The 17,137-nt window shown below is 41.0% G+C and overlaps 3 protein-coding genes and 1 long non-coding RNA gene across 8 annotated transcripts in view; 2 read left to right on the top strand and 2 right to left on the bottom strand.

The window, feature by feature from the left end:
• The first annotated feature begins 2,120 nt into the window (after positions 1–2,120).
• Positions 2,121–3,370, top strand: LOC100702946 (SOSS complex subunit C). Its single transcript, XM_005463559.4, has one exon. The coding sequence runs from the start codon at positions 2,337–2,339 to the stop codon at positions 2,646–2,648; it is 312 nt and encodes a 103-aa protein (XP_005463616.1). The 5' UTR covers positions 2,121–2,336; the 3' UTR covers positions 2,649–3,370.
• Positions 3,371–4,140: 770 nt separating this feature from the next.
• Positions 4,141–9,722, bottom strand: LOC112843471 (uncharacterized). The gene is made up of 3 exons (XR_003215828.1): positions 9,708–9,722; positions 8,167–9,637; positions 4,141–5,994 (listed from the first exon to the last, which is right to left on the bottom strand). It is a non-coding gene; the product is annotated as an uncharacterized LOC112843471 (long non-coding RNA).
• A 302-nt stretch (positions 9,723–10,024) lies between these two features.
• On the top strand, positions 10,025–15,536 carry yars1 (tyrosyl-tRNA synthetase 1). Its single transcript, XM_003458484.5, has 14 exons — positions 10,025–10,130; positions 10,741–10,814; positions 10,897–11,043; positions 11,132–11,307; positions 11,425–11,554; positions 11,697–11,777; positions 13,198–13,290; positions 13,408–13,543; positions 13,650–13,735; positions 13,824–13,959; positions 14,040–14,158; positions 14,248–14,441; positions 14,540–14,681; positions 14,797–15,536. The coding sequence occupies exons 2-14, from the start codon at positions 10,758–10,760 to the stop codon at positions 14,905–14,907; spliced, it is 1,608 nt and encodes a 535-aa protein (XP_003458532.1). The 5' UTR covers positions 10,025–10,130; positions 10,741–10,757; the 3' UTR covers positions 14,908–15,536.
• Positions 15,537–15,598: 62 nt separating this feature from the next.
• nhsl3 (NHS like 3) overlaps positions 15,599–17,137 on the bottom strand; it is a 42,928-nt gene continuing 41,389 nt past the window's right edge. For all 5 annotated transcript variants that reach the window (XM_005463556.4, XM_005463557.4, XM_005463558.4 and 2 more), the window contains one exon: positions 15,599–17,113. In XM_005463556.4, the coding sequence (XP_005463613.1) occupies positions 17,073–17,113 (41 nt within the window). In that variant the 3' untranslated portion in view covers positions 15,599–17,072. The remainder of the gene's footprint in view (positions 17,114–17,137) is intronic.

Genomic DNA, 17,137 nt, shown 5'->3' with positions numbered 1-17,137 from the left:
GCATTGTGCACTGTGGGGCAAAAAAAAAAATGTCTGTAGTCTTTACTTCCTCCTCATGTGGATTAAAAATAAGGAACATTTTTTTTTCCATGCACACATCCCATGTGGATGGATGAGATTCCAGGATGCATTGCTGATCAGTTGTCTCCCTCTATGATCGGAGGGGGATATTGGTCTTCATGATCCAGGCTCTGTACAGCTGAAACACGTTTACAGCTGGCATAAACACTGGATTTGGCCTCTGGTAATAATAACACCCTGATGCACTCCCAATAATGCTTCGGCATGCTCCTAATGAGATGCTGGATGGTTTTTTTTTTTAGGGGATCTCCTCCCAGACATGGATTATGGCATCAGGGAGCTCTAGGAGAGTGTGGATTTACATTTACATTGTTTGGACACAGAAGATGTGACAGAGGTTCTCACAAGGATTCAGGTCTGGGAAACATGAGGACCAGACAGTGGCATCGATAGCAATACCTTCATACAACAATTCACCATTATACCTATTTCTGTCCAAACAAAGTCATCCCAGCTGTATTGACACGATGCGTTCACATATACAAACACAATGCAGCAGTGCCATCTAGTGGTTACACAGCTCAGCAGCAGGTCAAACATGTCAAGGAGCCGTTTACCAACTCCACACAAGAAATTAGTCCCGTATTATATATAGTGGAACCCACTGGAGAAGAAAAGTCATGACTGATAACAGGTAACAGAAGAGGCACAGCATCAATCAAAATTACACTAATTTATTAACCAAATGAAACAAAAACCACCATAAACTCCATGAGAAGTGTTCGTCTGAGTGTCAGCAGCCGAATGAATGAACGTGGTTTACGGTGTTTCACAGTGCGAAGCCTAAAAATAACCAGAGCTGGGTGGATGGGCAGAGAGAAGCCTGAGGCAGCTGTGTGCAGCTTAGGTGCTCCCATAGATGCTCTGATTAACTCCACCAGCCAGGAACCTGCAAGGCAGCAGAGCTGTCACATAACAGTAAATTCACACACTACAAACTCCGAGCTTATGGCTCTGAAATGAAAGGTACATTAGTAATAACAGGAAATGAATAAGTCACATTTGCAGCAATGACGCACTGCTGAGACTCAGTCACGAATGCCACTTGCACTCCTGATGTGGCATCACACTGATGTGGTCAAATCTGTTCCTGAAATGATATAATGACCTGTTTCGATACTTGTTCAACTGTATTCTAAGCGTTTTAAGAGAGATCTGCTGAACCGTCTCGTCTTGATTAATCAGTAATGTTTAATTTCATATAATGATACACAGTTCTTTACTAACTTCTTTCAGATCAGTTTTCGAAGTAATTTCACATCAATGGGACATTCAGCTGAGAATCGTACTCGTATGATTGTGCATATTTTTAAAATAACATAGATAATTAGGCCGCCATTTGCCCCTTTTTTTGATAAATATCTATCATAAGCTTATGTCATCAGCTGTGTTGTCTGCCTGCAAGATGTGTCTTCCCGTCCTCAAACGGGGAAGCGAGCGTGCAAGTATACAAGTACAAACTGTGCGTACTTAGTATTGAGAAACACCTGCTGAAATATTTGACCAGATGAGCGTCATCCCTGTGCCCTGGCTCTAATGGGTGAGGCTGACAGATTGCACTGCAACAAAGGAACCGTGAAATAATAAAATATGTTGTCAAAAGATTAATTGACAGTTTAATCAATAATTGATGTATTTAATACACTATTTATATATTTCCAATTTTATTGAATTAGTCATCCACTTAATTAATTGCTTAATGGTGTATTTAGTGATATGATTCTGGCACTCTTTGCACTCCATCTATGACGAGAATCCTCGTCGTATTTTCAGGTGTGGCTCAATTTTCACATTCACATAGTTTATGATTCATAATGAACTGATCCCATCTAGTGTTCAGTCACGAAATTGCAATAAATGTTTGGTAAATATTGGTTTTATTTCGCACACATAAACGGTGACTTTTGTATGAATATTTTCTTCCCGGTAGAAGACATACTTTTTTTTTTTCTTACATCATTACATAAATAAACATTTAACCGTTGTCATCTGCATGTTGCCGTAAGATAAAACGATAAAAAACTGATGTCGTTTCCGTGAACTTTTATTTTGAAAGGGGAACTATTAGCCGGAAGTTGTCCAGTTCCTTTGCCCAAAGGCGGTATTTCATGTCTTATCTCTAACAGGGCGTGCTTTGTGTTTCTCCATAGCGAAGACATTCTATATAACCACATACCCTAAAGAAGCAATCCCGGCAGTCGGCTTTATGTCCTTGTGGACTCGTGAAACCGGTGTTTGCTAACTGCTTAGCTAACATGGCCGCTAACCCGCCGGGACAAGGCTTTCAGAACAAGACCCGTGTGGCCATCCTGGCGGAGCTGGACAAGGAGAAGAGGCGGCTGCTGCAGAGCCAGTCCATGAACAGCCCCGGAGCCAACATCCCGCTGTCGTCCAGACCCAGCCTGAAGGAGGTGAGGGACAGCGCTGAGCAGCAGCACATCGCAGCCCAACAGAAGGCCGCCCTGCAGCACGCTCACGTCCATTCCTCCGGGTTCTTCATCACCCAGGACTCCTCGTTTGGGAACCTCATCCTCCCGGTGCTCCCCCGGCTGGAGCCCGACTTCTGACTCTAAATACTGACCCCGACCCCTAAGCCCAGCTGGACAGAGACATTTAAACTGTTATTTTATGGTATCGTTGATCTGATGATGACTGATATTATATTTTATTCTGCCAGGGAGACTAAAACACGTCACAGACAGAATAAAATATTTGAGCGTAATGACCTGTGTTAAGGCCTCACACAGATTATTCTACTTTAATTATGCGATCATGACTGTGTTTCACTCAGATCAGTGTGAGTCAGGATGAGAAATCTGCTGCTGGCATGATAACAGCTTTTATGTGGAAGGTGCTCTCGTCTATGAGAGTCGGAAAAAATCCAAAGAAGCAACAGGATATAAAACGAGTTTCAGAAATTGTGTCTTCAAAAGGAACTGAATACTGAAGATGCAAGTCTGGATAACCAGATGGAAACAGTTACCAACGTCCTGGAAGAGCCTGAAAACCCCAAGTTTACTGCATACAGTTGCACCACCAACTCATTTTGTTGTCCCTGGTATTTTAGAGCCATTTTTTAAAAAGTGTGTTGTACTTTCATTTGTCACAGTATTATTAGCATAGCACATTTCAGCCCAGGGTTACTGACTGGTTTGTGAATATCTGGGCTCATAATTGCGATCTATGAGATCTGTGTGGGTTACAACAGTTATTTGCCCCGAATCCCTCAACAGATGTCTTATGATGGAAGCACAAACATGAGACACGTTTAAATAAACTGTTAAACATATTCTGGCATAATTCATATGTTTAATTATACTTTTTTTTTTTTTTTTTTTTTTTTTTTTTTGCATTTCCTCATTATGTTCATTCCAAAGAAATAGATTTGAAACCTTTGAATAACAACTAACACAGAAGACTATCAGGATATCCAGAAGCAAAGGACAGTGTCCAACAGGTGAAGAAGAGAAGGGAGGGTGGAGTGGGTGTGTCAGAAGGATAGCAGCAAGAGTGAAAGGGAGTGTTTACAAGATAGTAGTTAGACCTGCTGGGATGTGTGTACAGATGTACAGAGGCGGTGGTACAAAGGATGCTGAAGGTGGAGCTTCCAGGCAGGAGGAAGAGAGCAGGGCCACAGAGAAGACTGATGGAGGTGATGCAGAGGGAGAGAGGAGAGGGCGAGTGCTCACACAGCACACCTGTCAATCAAAGCAACCACCCCCCTCACTCCACTGTCACATTTTTGAGACAGCCTCAAGTGGCTTAAAGAGGAAGTGCAGTTCTCTTTTTTTTTTTTTTTTGCCGCTTCCTTGTTGGCTTCATTTTTAAGCGCCAGAGTACAGAACAACAAAAACGTAACAAGGCAACAAGTTCATTAAAAAACAGCAAAAATGTTGCATATATGACCATCTTTCCTTGTGTGCGTGAGGAAGAAATCAGTTTCATTTTTTTATGATACAAAAATGTATGCTCTGTTTGCAAATTTACATTTATAGATACAAAATTTGTCAAGGAGTAGGATTATACTGATAAGAAAAAAATGCTGCAGAGGCTTTGTCGTAATAATCAAGCAACCAAATATATTTATATAATAAAGAAAATATGGAAAAAGGCAAAAACCAAAATAGATGGAAACAAAAGCAGTACCCTTCTTTATCATTCTAGTTTACAACCCAGTCAGCCCTCTCAGGTCATCAGGTGCAGATGTTTTAACTGTTCCCAGAATTAGATCTAAGTGCAATGAGGGTGCTTGTAGTTACTGTGGGCTTGTTCTTTGGAAGGATCTATTACATCTGTGCACACGTTAAAAAACAGACCCAAAACCTCTTTATTCACACAGGCCGATACTTAAGTGTTTTGTTTTGCTGCTTTCGCTGCCTTAAGGCATCGTAAAGGTTTACACAGGTTTCTGTTTGTGTGTTCTGTGTTCAGCACGTTGAGTTTGCATGTAGTGCAGTGTGCCATAATAAACACAGAACAAGGCCTTCATCGTTTGTCTCAATCGATCAGTACTTGGGTTTGCTGGCTTTGTAGCTGATCGTTAACCCTGACTGTTATCCACTGAGTATGATGCTGTGAATCACATTACAGAGAGAGTCATTCCAGTTAACATTTTTTGATTCATAATGTTCTTAATATTTATTGACCCTATTCCTAATTTCATTTTTGAATCTGTTGATCTATTTTTATTCTTAAAAGATTTTGAAAAAATATTTTTTTAATCCTGATTTTTTTTAGATGTTTTTATTGAGTGTTGAATATTTTTGTTTTGTTTTGATAATCTGCTTTCCATTTGATTGATTGATTGATTGATTGATTGATTGATTGATTGATTGACGCACGGATGACTTGGAAATATTTATAATTCATCTTCCTTTTTTGTTATTGCCCATTAAATGATCAAACAATAAATTACTTTGTTAATGTCTAAATAGAACCATCGACATTGCCTGGGACGAAGCTGAAGCCGTTGCCGCTGACCGACATCGAGATCGGTAGAATTTGTAATTAATATTTTATTGCACAATTCATTATTAATTAATAAAATGCTTTATTTCCATGTACATGTCTCTCCTGGTTCTCCATATTGTATAAATGTGCCTCATATGATACAAACTTCCAACATCCAGTATTGATACTCATCAATAAAAACACCATATATCTCACATGCCAGAGAAAACAGGTTATTTAACTTTAACACTTATTTTTTCATATCTCAAGTACATTTTGCTGCTGCTACCTTGAATATTTAACTTGGAGTCCTCCTTTATTCTGGACTATTTTTTAGTATATCAGTTCTTTTTTCACCACTGAAAACAGCCACATATAAGATATTTTTAACAATAACTATAAAGACGACATATGGCTCAGAAAAATTATTTCCTTTAAGCCTCATCAGTCAAAGCTGTCCACAGTTATTATTTTTCCTTCTTTGTCTAAACCAGGAAACGCCTCTTTACTGCAGGGAGGACCTGGGAGATTTTGGCTGAGCAGTAAGGTCCTGACAGTGCTGCTGGACCTTCACAGCCAGACTTGGACTGGGCGCCCTGCTTAAAACCCCGGTGTTTAGCTTCTTCTTTTAAACAATTGTATTAACTGTCTCTTCTTCTTCTTCTTCTTCTTTTAACTCTTTTGAGAACATCTTTCTAATATGGCAGATGTTGTCAGCCCTGACCTTCTGTCACTTTTCTTTCTGTTATGATTTATGTAAGAAATAGCTGATGATAAATTATATATTTAGCAGTCGGTTAAACCAAGTAAAGAGAGAACAGTCTCGCTCTGTCTCAGCTGGTTGGCTCCTGCTTCTCCTCGTCTTCCTCACAAACTTCTGAATTTAGGCCGGCGTGTCATCAGGGGGATGGAAAGCCTGTTGGAACACTTCACCCTTAACCAGGTCTTCCTGATCCCGGACACCTACAAGAGAAATCAACCGTGATAGTTGACAAAATGGCAGAAATCGTCATCAAACGTTTGTTAACTTGAAGGATTTAAAAAAAATTGTGCATGCTTTGTAGTTTTTTTTTTTTGTTTTTTTGTTTTTTTGTTTAAATCATCAGATTCCCAATCTACAGAAGTAATGTGGCTTTAAAGCAAAGGTTACAGGCTCAGGTGGTTTTTCCATTCTTCTTTTAACAGCAGTCTGTAAATGTCTGGGAACGGAGGAGAGCAGCTGCTAGACCAGGGGTCGGCAACCCGCGGCTCTTTAGTCCTTATAGTGCGGCTCCGCCTGGTTTGGGCAAATAAATTAGAAGTATTTAGCTGAAGTGTACTTTATTTATGTTAGTTCTTTTTAACTCGTAGTTCTAAAATGGAAGAATATTGTGATATTGAAATATAAAAATAAAATTATATTCTATTATTTTTTCATCGCTCAAAATAAGAGTCACACTCGCGGAAGCCGGTATACCCGCCGAAACGCCGTGCATTTATCGAGACTTTGTCCCTAGGTAGGCCAATTATGGATCTTCGGATCCACATTATGTCAGCAGCTGTTCTCCACCGTGAACTATGTTAAAGACAAACACCGTTCACGCCTGACAGATGACAGCTTACAGTCCTGCGTAAACTGACTTCGTATAGCCCCGATTTGCGGACTCTGTGTGCAGAGGTTCAGGAGCAGAAGTCCCATTGTAAACATATCACGGCAGACCCGACGATGTTTCCATGAGCATGCTTTTGAGCATCTCTTTATTGAGCACTTTTCACACACGGTTGCTGTACGCATACAGCCGGCTGTAGCTTTTCAGCTCACAGCCCGACATATACCACCAACAACACAACAGCACAGATAGCACAGAGGTTAAGGCAGCGAGGCGTGATTGCGGGTGTCGCTCAGGTGCGTCCGCCTCCCCTGCAGCGGCGCTGCAAACCACGCCCCGCCGCACGCATTAACCAGGTAAAATACATATTTAGGCAGAATTTTGCAAATATCCATTTTTCAGCAGCATAGTGCTTTTTTCCAATTATTTTTTAAGAGTCAGGTCAAGGCTCCAACAGCCCAAAGGCGATATAAGGTTGGCGGCTGACAACAGTTTTTGTTTGCTACATGGATCATTTTAGTTCAGGTTGGTGTCTTTCCTTTTGTTATATTTCTTTAAGAGTTCAAAATGTGTTGATTACATAAATATAATTTAATTTTCTCTGTTGCACTTCATGGATTTCATAAGCAGCACACTTTAGTTGTTCACACAAAGCATAAAGATAAAAAACAATATATACAGTGTTATCTTCATTTTAGATGTCAAAAAGTATTTGCGGCTCCCAGTGTTTTCTTTTGCGTGGAAACCGGGTCCAAATGGCTCTTTGGGTGTAAAAGGTTGCAGACCCCTGTGCTAGACCTTTGGGCGAGGACTGTGGTCTGGTTTTATGATGCATTAAATGTCATTAAATGTCTCCACAATTTTACATTGAGGAACATTATTCTGAAATTGTTCCACAATTTATCTCCCTTTACGTCTGGAAAACTTAGCGTGTCTCCAGCTATTTCTATTACTGACCTAAATGACTTCATTGTTTTTTAACTTTGTAAATGTCATCACTTTAAACACGTGATATAATCTTGATAAATCATTGCATTCTGTTTTTGTTTACATTTTACGCGGCTTCCCAACTTTTTTTCGAACTGAGTTTGTAGTCAATATCCATAAAATGCCCACAGGATTAGATAAACGCTCTAACGTGATGAAAGGTCGACAAATCTCCACATTTAGACTTTTTTCTCAAAATAGTATTTCGAGTTTAATGTCAAAATGAAAACCAATATTTCTTTCTGAATGAGGCCCTAATACTCCATCGTACACGTGTATTAATGTAAACAATAATATAAAAGAAGAAATAAATAAATAACAAAGATTAGCTTATAGAGCCCGTCTTGGCAAAATAATGTTTGGCATAAGAGTGCATTCAGATCATGATTCTGATTACAAAAGCTGACAAGAGAGTTTTGTTTTGTTTTTTCTTTAATGAAATTAGTCATCATACTGCGCACATATCTGCTCTTCGTCCATCTCAAGACTGAAAGTGAAAGTCACTTTGTGATTAGATTGTTGTTTGCATTGTAGACTTTTTCGATAACCCAGTACTTACGTTTAAAAGTGTATTCCCCGGTCGCTTTCCTTGAGCTTTCCGTCATTTTCAGGGAGAAATATGTGACAGCAAAGTGCGCGTAATGAATCCTGGAACACGGTCGGCCTCGGAGGATACAACCAGTGTATCTTTCGCATTCTGGAAAAGAGGTGAGGATTTATGAGCCGCATTCCCACATGAGACCACGTCACCCCCTCGCTGTGATGCAGTCAGCTTTACAGCCGCAAAGATGTGACACAGGCTCGACGCTGTGATGATGAGCGAGAGTGGGTGGGAAGCTGCAGAGAGCCACAGAGTGTCATCCTAAAAGATCTGTGTTTGGCTAGTAACACAAGGCGACTGAGGTTAAGGGAAATTCTCATTGGTCAAACCAGCAAAATAACACCAGCCCAAAACGAAAAAGGAAAGGACCTGTTGGAGGATATTGAAGTTCAAGTTCAAACATTTTCACTTTCACTATAGCCGAAGAGCCAAAAGCGACAGTGACAAACTTACCTTTTATTTATGATAAAATATAGAACATTTTATATAATTGTGAAATTTCAAAGCATTATTTTAACTTTTGAAGCTTGACTTCTTGCCAGCCTGTCTGATAAGGCAGTGAAGATTTTATAGTCTGTGATTATTTGGGGTGCCATGGCATCTGTTGGTTTCGGTGCTGATTGTCCCACTGAGTTTTTATCAGGTTATCACTCAAGTTAGACAGCCATCTGCCTTAGAGCACTGCATATTTCCATCTGTTGACAAACTTATTCGCTTTTCCGGTAAGACTTGGCATGTGCAAGCAAAATGAGATGGACCCATCTCACTATTAGAGATGAGCTGAAGACTTCAGAACCACCACGGCAGTGTATGTCTAACAAAGATGTTGAATCAAAAAAACCAAAGTCACTTTTAGTGTTGTCTAGCAACATTCCCCCATTTTATCCTCTAATAACCCTCAGATCAGGTCGGAGCTCCGCCTCTTTCTTGCAGGTGAACTCCAGAAGCAGTTCACTAAAAGTCAAGGGTGACATTGGTCATACACACAACACACCGAGTGCCTTAGCCAGTGACAGCAGGGCCTGGAGCACTTTTAAAGCGCACCCAAGAAATCCTGGAGGTGACTGAAGTTCAAATTCCAACAGCAGAATGAGTTCTCAATTTTACTACAAGCACAGATCTAAAAGTGGCAGTCTGAACTCTGTAGGCCCTTTAGACTTATCTGACAACAGAAAGAACTGAGTCTAAGCAAATATTCAGATGTCCGAAACTTTAGTAGACCAGTTTTACTTGGAATGCTTCTCTGTTCATTCATATGTCTGTCTCTGTGAGTGTGTCAAAAGCTTCCTACAGTCCTAACAAGGACTGATTTTTAAAGAGAAGGAATCTTTCCGGTTCTTCTGCTACTGCCTTGGGTGTCAGCGACTCTTCTCTGGTGCATTGAACTACTGCCAGCATTGCCCCAACAATCCATCTACCTTCGGCCACCCTGGGAGAAAAAAAGAGTTCTAACAAGTGTTTGTTTGCCATTGTCTTTAAATTATTAAGATCACAATTACCTGATCACTCCCAAGATTTTCTCTGAAATGCTTGACAAGAGTAGAAGAAAAATTCGAATATAAGTGAGTACTCTACTCTGACAGGAATTAAACTTTCAGTTTATTAAAGACAACGATTAGACGATTCTTCAAAAAAACAAACAAACCCAAAACAAGTGGACAGAGCCTTTTAACACTCTGATCATTATATGAAATGTAATGATTTATCATCGTTATTTTTCAATAAATCTAATTTCCTAGTGTAAGGATGTTAGGGGGCAAAAAAGAAAAAAGTTTTACTAACCGGAAGGATCTGCACTCTGAACTCGATTACTTCCGCCTAGAGTCGATAGCAGAGCGGAGGCTGTCGCTGATGCAACACTGACAGGTCCGTTCAGCCGCTTTCTGTCACCCAGGACTCTTTGAAAGAAGAAGGGTTTTGAGGTAAGTCGGCTACTGTGCAGTGTGATTTTACAGTAGAACGACATTGCTGTGAGATAAACAAAAAATGTAGCAATTAGAAAAAAGCAGCTGAATCGATTATAACCATAGGAGCTAGGTAACGTTAGCTGCACATGGTTTTCTCGCTTAGCTCCTTCATTCATAGGTGGAAGCTGCCCGGTGAGGTAGCCAGTATTTCTCTGAGTTGGCTAAATTGTAGGCTACATGCTGAATTTTAGCAAATTTACCGGGAAAAAAATGTGCTTTTTTATTTTTATTTATTTTATTTTTTTTTGGCTAATTGCGTCTTTTTCAAAACTACCGTTATGTTTGTTGGCTAGCCTGCACAGCCTATGAAGCTGAAGCATCAAAGTGAAGTTTATTACATGAATACGGCTTATAGACAGCAAGCTGAGCTGCAGTGTTTTTAACTTTTTAAAACGCGCAAAATTAATATGCATTACTGTTTTGTTTCAATGGAAAAAATCATGGCAGTCAGACTAATGTTAGTCATACCTGTCTGTAGCCAAGATCAACAATAAACCGAAAGCGATTTACTGGGAACTCCCTTATTAAGAACCCCAGGAGGATGACCTCTGTGCTTGTGTTACAGTCGGAGCACCCAGCACCATGGCAGATCAGCTGAGTCCAGATGAGAAATTTAACCTCATCACCAGGAACCTCCAGGTGGGACACGCAGACGGCTGCTCACAGTGACTGGAGCATACAGTCACACTCACATGTTTCTGCTCGTGCGTGTGTATTACAGGAGGTCCTTGGAGAGGAGAAGGTGAAGCAGGTCCTTCAGGAGAGAGAGCTCAGGGTTTACTGGGGCACAGCGACCACTGGCAAACCCCACGTAGCTTACTTTGTCCCCATGTCTAAGATAGCAGACTTCCTCAAAGCTGGATGTGAGGTGGGTGTGACAGAGCTGACTGTGGTTTTATTTGTAGTTGCTATTAAATTAAAACAGCCTTTTTACCCCCTCTTCTACCTTTCCTTAGGTCACTGTTCTGTTTGCAGACTTGCATGCTTACCTAGACAACATGAAAGCTCCCTGGGAGCTGCTGGAGCTCAGGGTCAAATACTACGAGCAGGTCATCAAGGCCATGCTGGAGAGCATCGGTGTGCCTCTGGATAAACTCAAGTTTGTCAAAGGAACCAACTTCCAGCTCAGCAGGTCTGTTTGCTGATTCAGAGGCTGATCTGACATCCACTCCTTCAACTTTACATTCTCTTAAAACTTGCCTGTAGCTGCAGCTCATACCGAACGTGTAGGTGTTGCCATGTTTTCCAGGGAGTACACTCTGGATGTGTACCGCCTGTCCTCCATGGTAACAGAGCACGATGCTAAGAAGGCTGGAGCTGAGGTGGTGAAACAAGTGGAGCATCCTCTCCTGAGCGGTCTGCTGTACCCTGGCCTACAGGTAATAACGCTGTTCATAGAACTGAGACGCTGGTGTCATCACACTGTGACAACGCAGTAGTTGAAGTTTCTCAGATGTGTCCATCTCACAGCTTAGTATTAATCACAGTAACCGTACCTTGTGTGTTTCCTCGTGCCCTCAGGCTTTGGATGAGGAGTACCTGAAAGTGGATGCTCAGTTTGGAGGTGTTGACCAGAGGAAGATTTTCACTCTGGCAGAGAAGGTATCCTACACTTTTGCACATTTACAGAGGTTTTCCTTTAGTTTTAGCTCAAGTCCTCTGCAGCCTCACAGTAGAGCACAGCTGCTAATTACTAAAGAAATCCAGTACATTAGTGCTGTGACTTATCATGCCTTCCACAATAACACTGATATAATTTTCACACGATTACGAAAGCGTCATCTTGTGATACTGGTGATATAGTGATGCATTTCTGTTTGCTAGTGTGGGCAGCAATGGCATAAGCCCACTTATGTCTGAGTGCGAGAGCGGTGTGTGAGCTTCCAATGACGATATGTTACCTAAAAAGGGAGCAGCTGTACGCCAGTAGTGTGACAGTGGTTTGACTGTAAGAGGCAGACACTTTGCAAACTATGAAAGAAAACAGTAAACATCAAACTGGTTTCACTACTTGATGCAAAAACGCACTGAGAATATGAAGACAAAGTTAAAGGAGGAAATGCTGGAGAGATATAAAAATCTCTCTTATAATATATAAGATAAGGACAATGGTGGACAATACCTCCCACCCACTCCATGACGTGCTGGCTAGTCACAGGAGCACGATCAGCGAGAGACTGAGATTCCACAAATGCACCACTGAGTGACAAAGGAAATCATTCCTGCTTGTGGCGTATGTCCCAGTACAACTCGTCCATCTAAGGCACAGTACAAAGTCAGTAGTTACACCCTTTTTTCACATGTTCTAAAATGAAAGTAACAAATAACTAACTTTACCGGTTAGAATGAAATGTCAATCATATATATTTCATCTCTGTGATATTCTGGATATTCATAATTGAGCTATTTGTATATATTAGAGCTAAATCTCATATTTTGTAATACCTGCTTTTTTACTTGTGTTTTAATTTATGCCGTGTCACTGCTATTGCACTCTAATGCTGCCGCTGCTGTTACTGGCACCTTGTGGTGCACGCTTTGAATGAGGTAGACTGTCATAAGTGCAAGTAGCAAATTTCCTTGAATTTTCCTGACTTTTGTGGAGGCTGAGACTCATTAGGTCCTTAGCTATGCAGTCCCGTGCTCAGTATGCAGTCCTTTACATCCAGAGAGGAATGGGAAGTTCATTTACTTCCCTCTTCCTGCACTCTTGTGAATGTAGTGTGCTGTAGGGATTACTTTTTTAACCCTGAAGTTAGCCTGACTTTGATGCTTCAAAGGTCATGGTGCTCTCACAAAAAGCCAAACGAGTTTTTCTGTTATAGAAGATGTAGAACATTTATTCTGTTATTAGCAGAGAGTCAGATCCAGTTCTTTACCTTTCTGAGAATTTTAAGGTTTTCTCTCATGTCGGCTTCTATATTCGGTTACGTGTGAAAGTGTGATAACAGACTAGTACAGAATTGATAACATTCAGCTGTTTGTGCAGCTGTTCAAGATTTTAACCTGTGTTGTTCTGCAGTACCTGCCCTCTCTCGGCTACGCTAAACGTGCCCACCTGATGAACCCGATGGTGCCGGGGCTGACGGGGGCTAAGATGAGCTCTTCAGAAGAGGTAAGGTTATATAAACTTAGTTTGTTATGGAAGGAAGTGATTGGAGTTCAAGATTTCCACGGGAAATTTTCTCAACACTCCGTCTGTCTTTATTTTATTATCTGTTTTTGCTTCCAGGAATCGAAAATCGATCTCCTGGACTCCAAAGAGGATGTAAAGAAGAAGCTGAAGAAGGCTTTCTGTGAGCCAGGCAACATCCAGAACAATGGAGTTCTCTCTTTTGTCAAATATGTCCTCTTCCCTCTACGAGGAGGTAGAAACTCTTTTTCAATCTCTTCCTGCAACCTGGCTTCAGACTTCCTTTTTTTCGGCAAATCAATTTGAATAATCAAATGAGTTGATCATTTGTACTGTTTCAGGGTTCTCCATCAAGAGAGACGCAAAGTGGGGCGGAGACAAAGTTTACAGTGTGTTTGAGGAAGTAGAGAAGGACTTCGCTGCAGAGGTGAAGAACGCAATAACTGGTTTATTTGAACAATGAAGTCTTCCCTTAACACGCTCTGATTTAACCTGTGGTGAACTGCTGTTTATAGATGATCCACCCTGGAGACCTGAAGGCCTCTGTGGAGGTTGCACTAAATGAGCTACTGGAGCCAATTAGAAAGAAGTTCGAGTCTCCTGAGCTCCGTAAACTTACCAGCGAGGCCTATCCCGATCCCTCAAAGACAAGTCAGTGTCAAACCGTGTGGCTTAAAGTGGGAGTTGTCTTCATACTGAGACTTAATGCTGTCTTACTTGTGTGTTATTAGAAGCAGGAGGGAAGGGCGTTAAGGCCGGAGGAGGAGGAGGTGGTGGTGGAGGAGAGGACGATGAGCTGGCTCCATCCAGACTGGACATCAGAGTGGGCAAGATCATCAGTGTGGAGAAGGTAAGTTACTGTCATTTGATCATAATCCGAACTTTTATGTCATCGGATCATCGATGTGGAGCTGAAAATTAATTTTCCCCCCTCTGTAGCATCCAGACGCTGATTCTCTGTACCTGGAGAAGATCGATGTAGGAGAGCCGGAGCCCAGGACGGTAGTCAGCGGGTTGGTGGCCTACATTTCACAGGAGAACCTGCAGGACAGACTGGTGTTGGTGCTGTGCAATCTGAAACCCCAGAAGATGCGTGGGATTGAGTCTCAAGCCATGCTGCTGTGTGCCTCTATGTGAGTTTCATTTTTTGGGGCTGGGTTGTTTTGTTTTTTTGTACAAAGTGAAATTTAGCTTCAATTTCCAACTCTTCCGATCTCTGTTTGTTTTCCAGTGAGGGCGAGCCCAGAAAGGTGGAGCCTCTGGATCCTCCAGAAGGTTCGTCGCCAGGGGACAGGGTCTTTGTGGAAGGGTATGAGTCAGGCAAGCCAGATGATAGACTTAACCCAAAGAAGAAGGTGTGGGAGAAACTCCAGGTTTGTTTCTTTGTGAATGTCTATAACGGTAAACCGCTGTATTTTTCCCCCTCTACTAAAGATCTAACATTTAAAGTACAGATTATAAAATCATGTGTGTTATCTGGTATTTTAGGTTGACCTAAAGATATCAGACGAGTGTGTAGCTCAGTGGAAAGACAAGCAGCTGATGACCACACTGGGGCAGATCACATGTAAGACGCTCAAAGGAGGCAACATCAGTTAAACACACAAACGCTGAAGCTGCTCCCGCTCGCCACAGCAACAGTACTTTCATCGAGTCGCCATGGCAGCAGCATCAAGCTTCATCTGGATGTTTCCTGAAGAGTGACGGCACATGATGCTTTGTGTCTTACATGTTTTAAACTCTCTTAGACAAATTCTGTTATCACGCGTCAATGGAAAAAAGAGATAAAAATTATGTAATTAACAACCTGATTCATTACTTTTCCTTCCTTTGAAGTTGTTTAGTGTTACTAGTACACATATGGGGGAAGAAAGGGCCTTTTCAGTTAAAGGACTCTGGTCTTTATAGCTCATTCATGGAAGTAGCCAATGAAAAATATCTCAGGTTTCCTAAAAGGGACTTAACGTTTCCGTAGTTACCTGTTTTACTGTTTGCCTTCATGGTAAATGTAAACATCAGGGCTGTGGCCAATCTGCCAAATCTGCTTACTAAGAATAGTTTTATGGGTTCCCAACATCCTATGTATATAAAAATCAATATGCCTTGTACTATATGACGGTTGTATTTTGACTAATGTTGCACAGAAATCCAGATGTGAACATTAGTTGTTATAATCGAACCATGCATCATCATCTCTAATGTGTAATAAACGCTGGCTGAAGTCTGAATGAGAATATCATTTGTGATCAGTGAGACAGTTTTTGAACTATGAACACAGGAAACAGTTTAATACACTTAAATTTTATTTATAGAAGTAATAACTGCACATATTTCTCTATAATCAGCAATCAGTTTTTTGACCCTGTGTGAGGAGTCAGTATAATTCACTCATCAATGATTCTGAGAGGGGGAACGTTTTGTGCAAATATGTTGAGCTGTACTTTCTTTTTTCCACCATAAAAAGGCTTAGAGAGTTACAGAACATGTATTATAGTGGACCCATCGTGCTCAGTTTCAGCTGCATGTCTTTATCAATGGATGAAGAAGTCTGCATGATTCACAGTTCAAAATAATAACGCTTTTTTTTTTTTTTACCCAGGCTTTAAGTCATCCCCTCAGTTCATCAACCATCTGAAACAAGCTGTTTTTGTCTCTTTCCCCTCAGTTTAAGCAAACTTTCTCCTGATTGGCTGCTCCATAACAGGCCTGTGTACTCATAGTGCTGTGTGCCTGAGATTCCCACTCTCACATCAACATCCAAAACTAAAAAATGCCATCTGAAACTGAGGCGTGATGTCTGAGCTTTTGGCTCACAGGGATTACAATAATAGGTCCGCTTTTGAAAACACTGACATCCTGCTCCAGTGTAATGGTCCTCCAGGGCCAGTCACCCCAGTCGTAGTCCTAAAGGTGGTTTTCAGATGAAACAGATTCTTAAATATTTCATATTTGGTAGGAAAAGGTGACTGACAGTGCTACTGGTGAAAACAATCACACATAAATAAATACAATATTGATGAGCTGGCTTTGCAGACACCCAAGAATTGTTGAAGAAAAAAAAAAGCATCTACTTGACATTTCACCTACTCCTGTATTTAGATGCTTTTATTCTGTTAAGTCTGAACTGTTTATCATATGCTGTTTACAAAAGTGCATCTCGGGAAAACAAAAACACTGAATTCTTGACTATGCGGCATCCCTTTTTGACAAATGCTTTCCACACCGAAAAGCGGGAATGATGCTAAGCTCAGTAATTTCTTCACTCAGTCTAAGTAAGGAATGGATATCCTGTCCTACAGTGGATGCCTTTGTCAGACAATATTGCAATATATATAATACAAGAGGAGGGGGAAACAGACCATCTATGTACAGAAATGCTTTTTTTCGAAGACGAATCGTTTTCTCCGAGTTGAAATTACAACTACCTAATGGAACCTCTGGGAGGCGATCTAACACAAGCTAAATATTTGCAATTCAGCCAATGTACAGTGCTTCACCCTGAGGGGCCTCAGTAGGACATAAACTATATTTTTAGAAAAATACTCCAGAATAAAGCTATTTTAAGAAACTGGGAGTGATACTTTTTCTTTTTTTTTTGCATAAATATTGAGGAAGGCCAATACAGGCTAAGGCTTTTTGGAGGAAACGCACACAAACACTTAGTTAATGTCTCTTAATGTCAGTCAGTCTTTCTTGTGAGTTGTCCTTTTTCTGTTCCTCTGGTATCAGTCTGGTTCTTGTTTAATCACCAAAGAAGAAGTCTTTCAGAACAGTGTTTCAATTGTGTCCGCTGTCACTCTGGTTGCTGGAGGGGGAAGACAAGTGGTGG

The sequence above is a fragment of the Oreochromis niloticus genome, linkage group LG22 (genome assembly GCF_001858045.2).
Source record: "Oreochromis niloticus isolate F11D_XX linkage group LG22, O_niloticus_UMD_NMBU, whole genome shotgun sequence".
NCBI lineage: Eukaryota > Metazoa > Chordata > Actinopteri > Cichliformes > Cichlidae > Oreochromis > Oreochromis niloticus.
The sequence above is the reverse complement of the archived record's forward strand: the minus strand, read 5'-3'. Positions and strand labels throughout refer to the sequence as shown.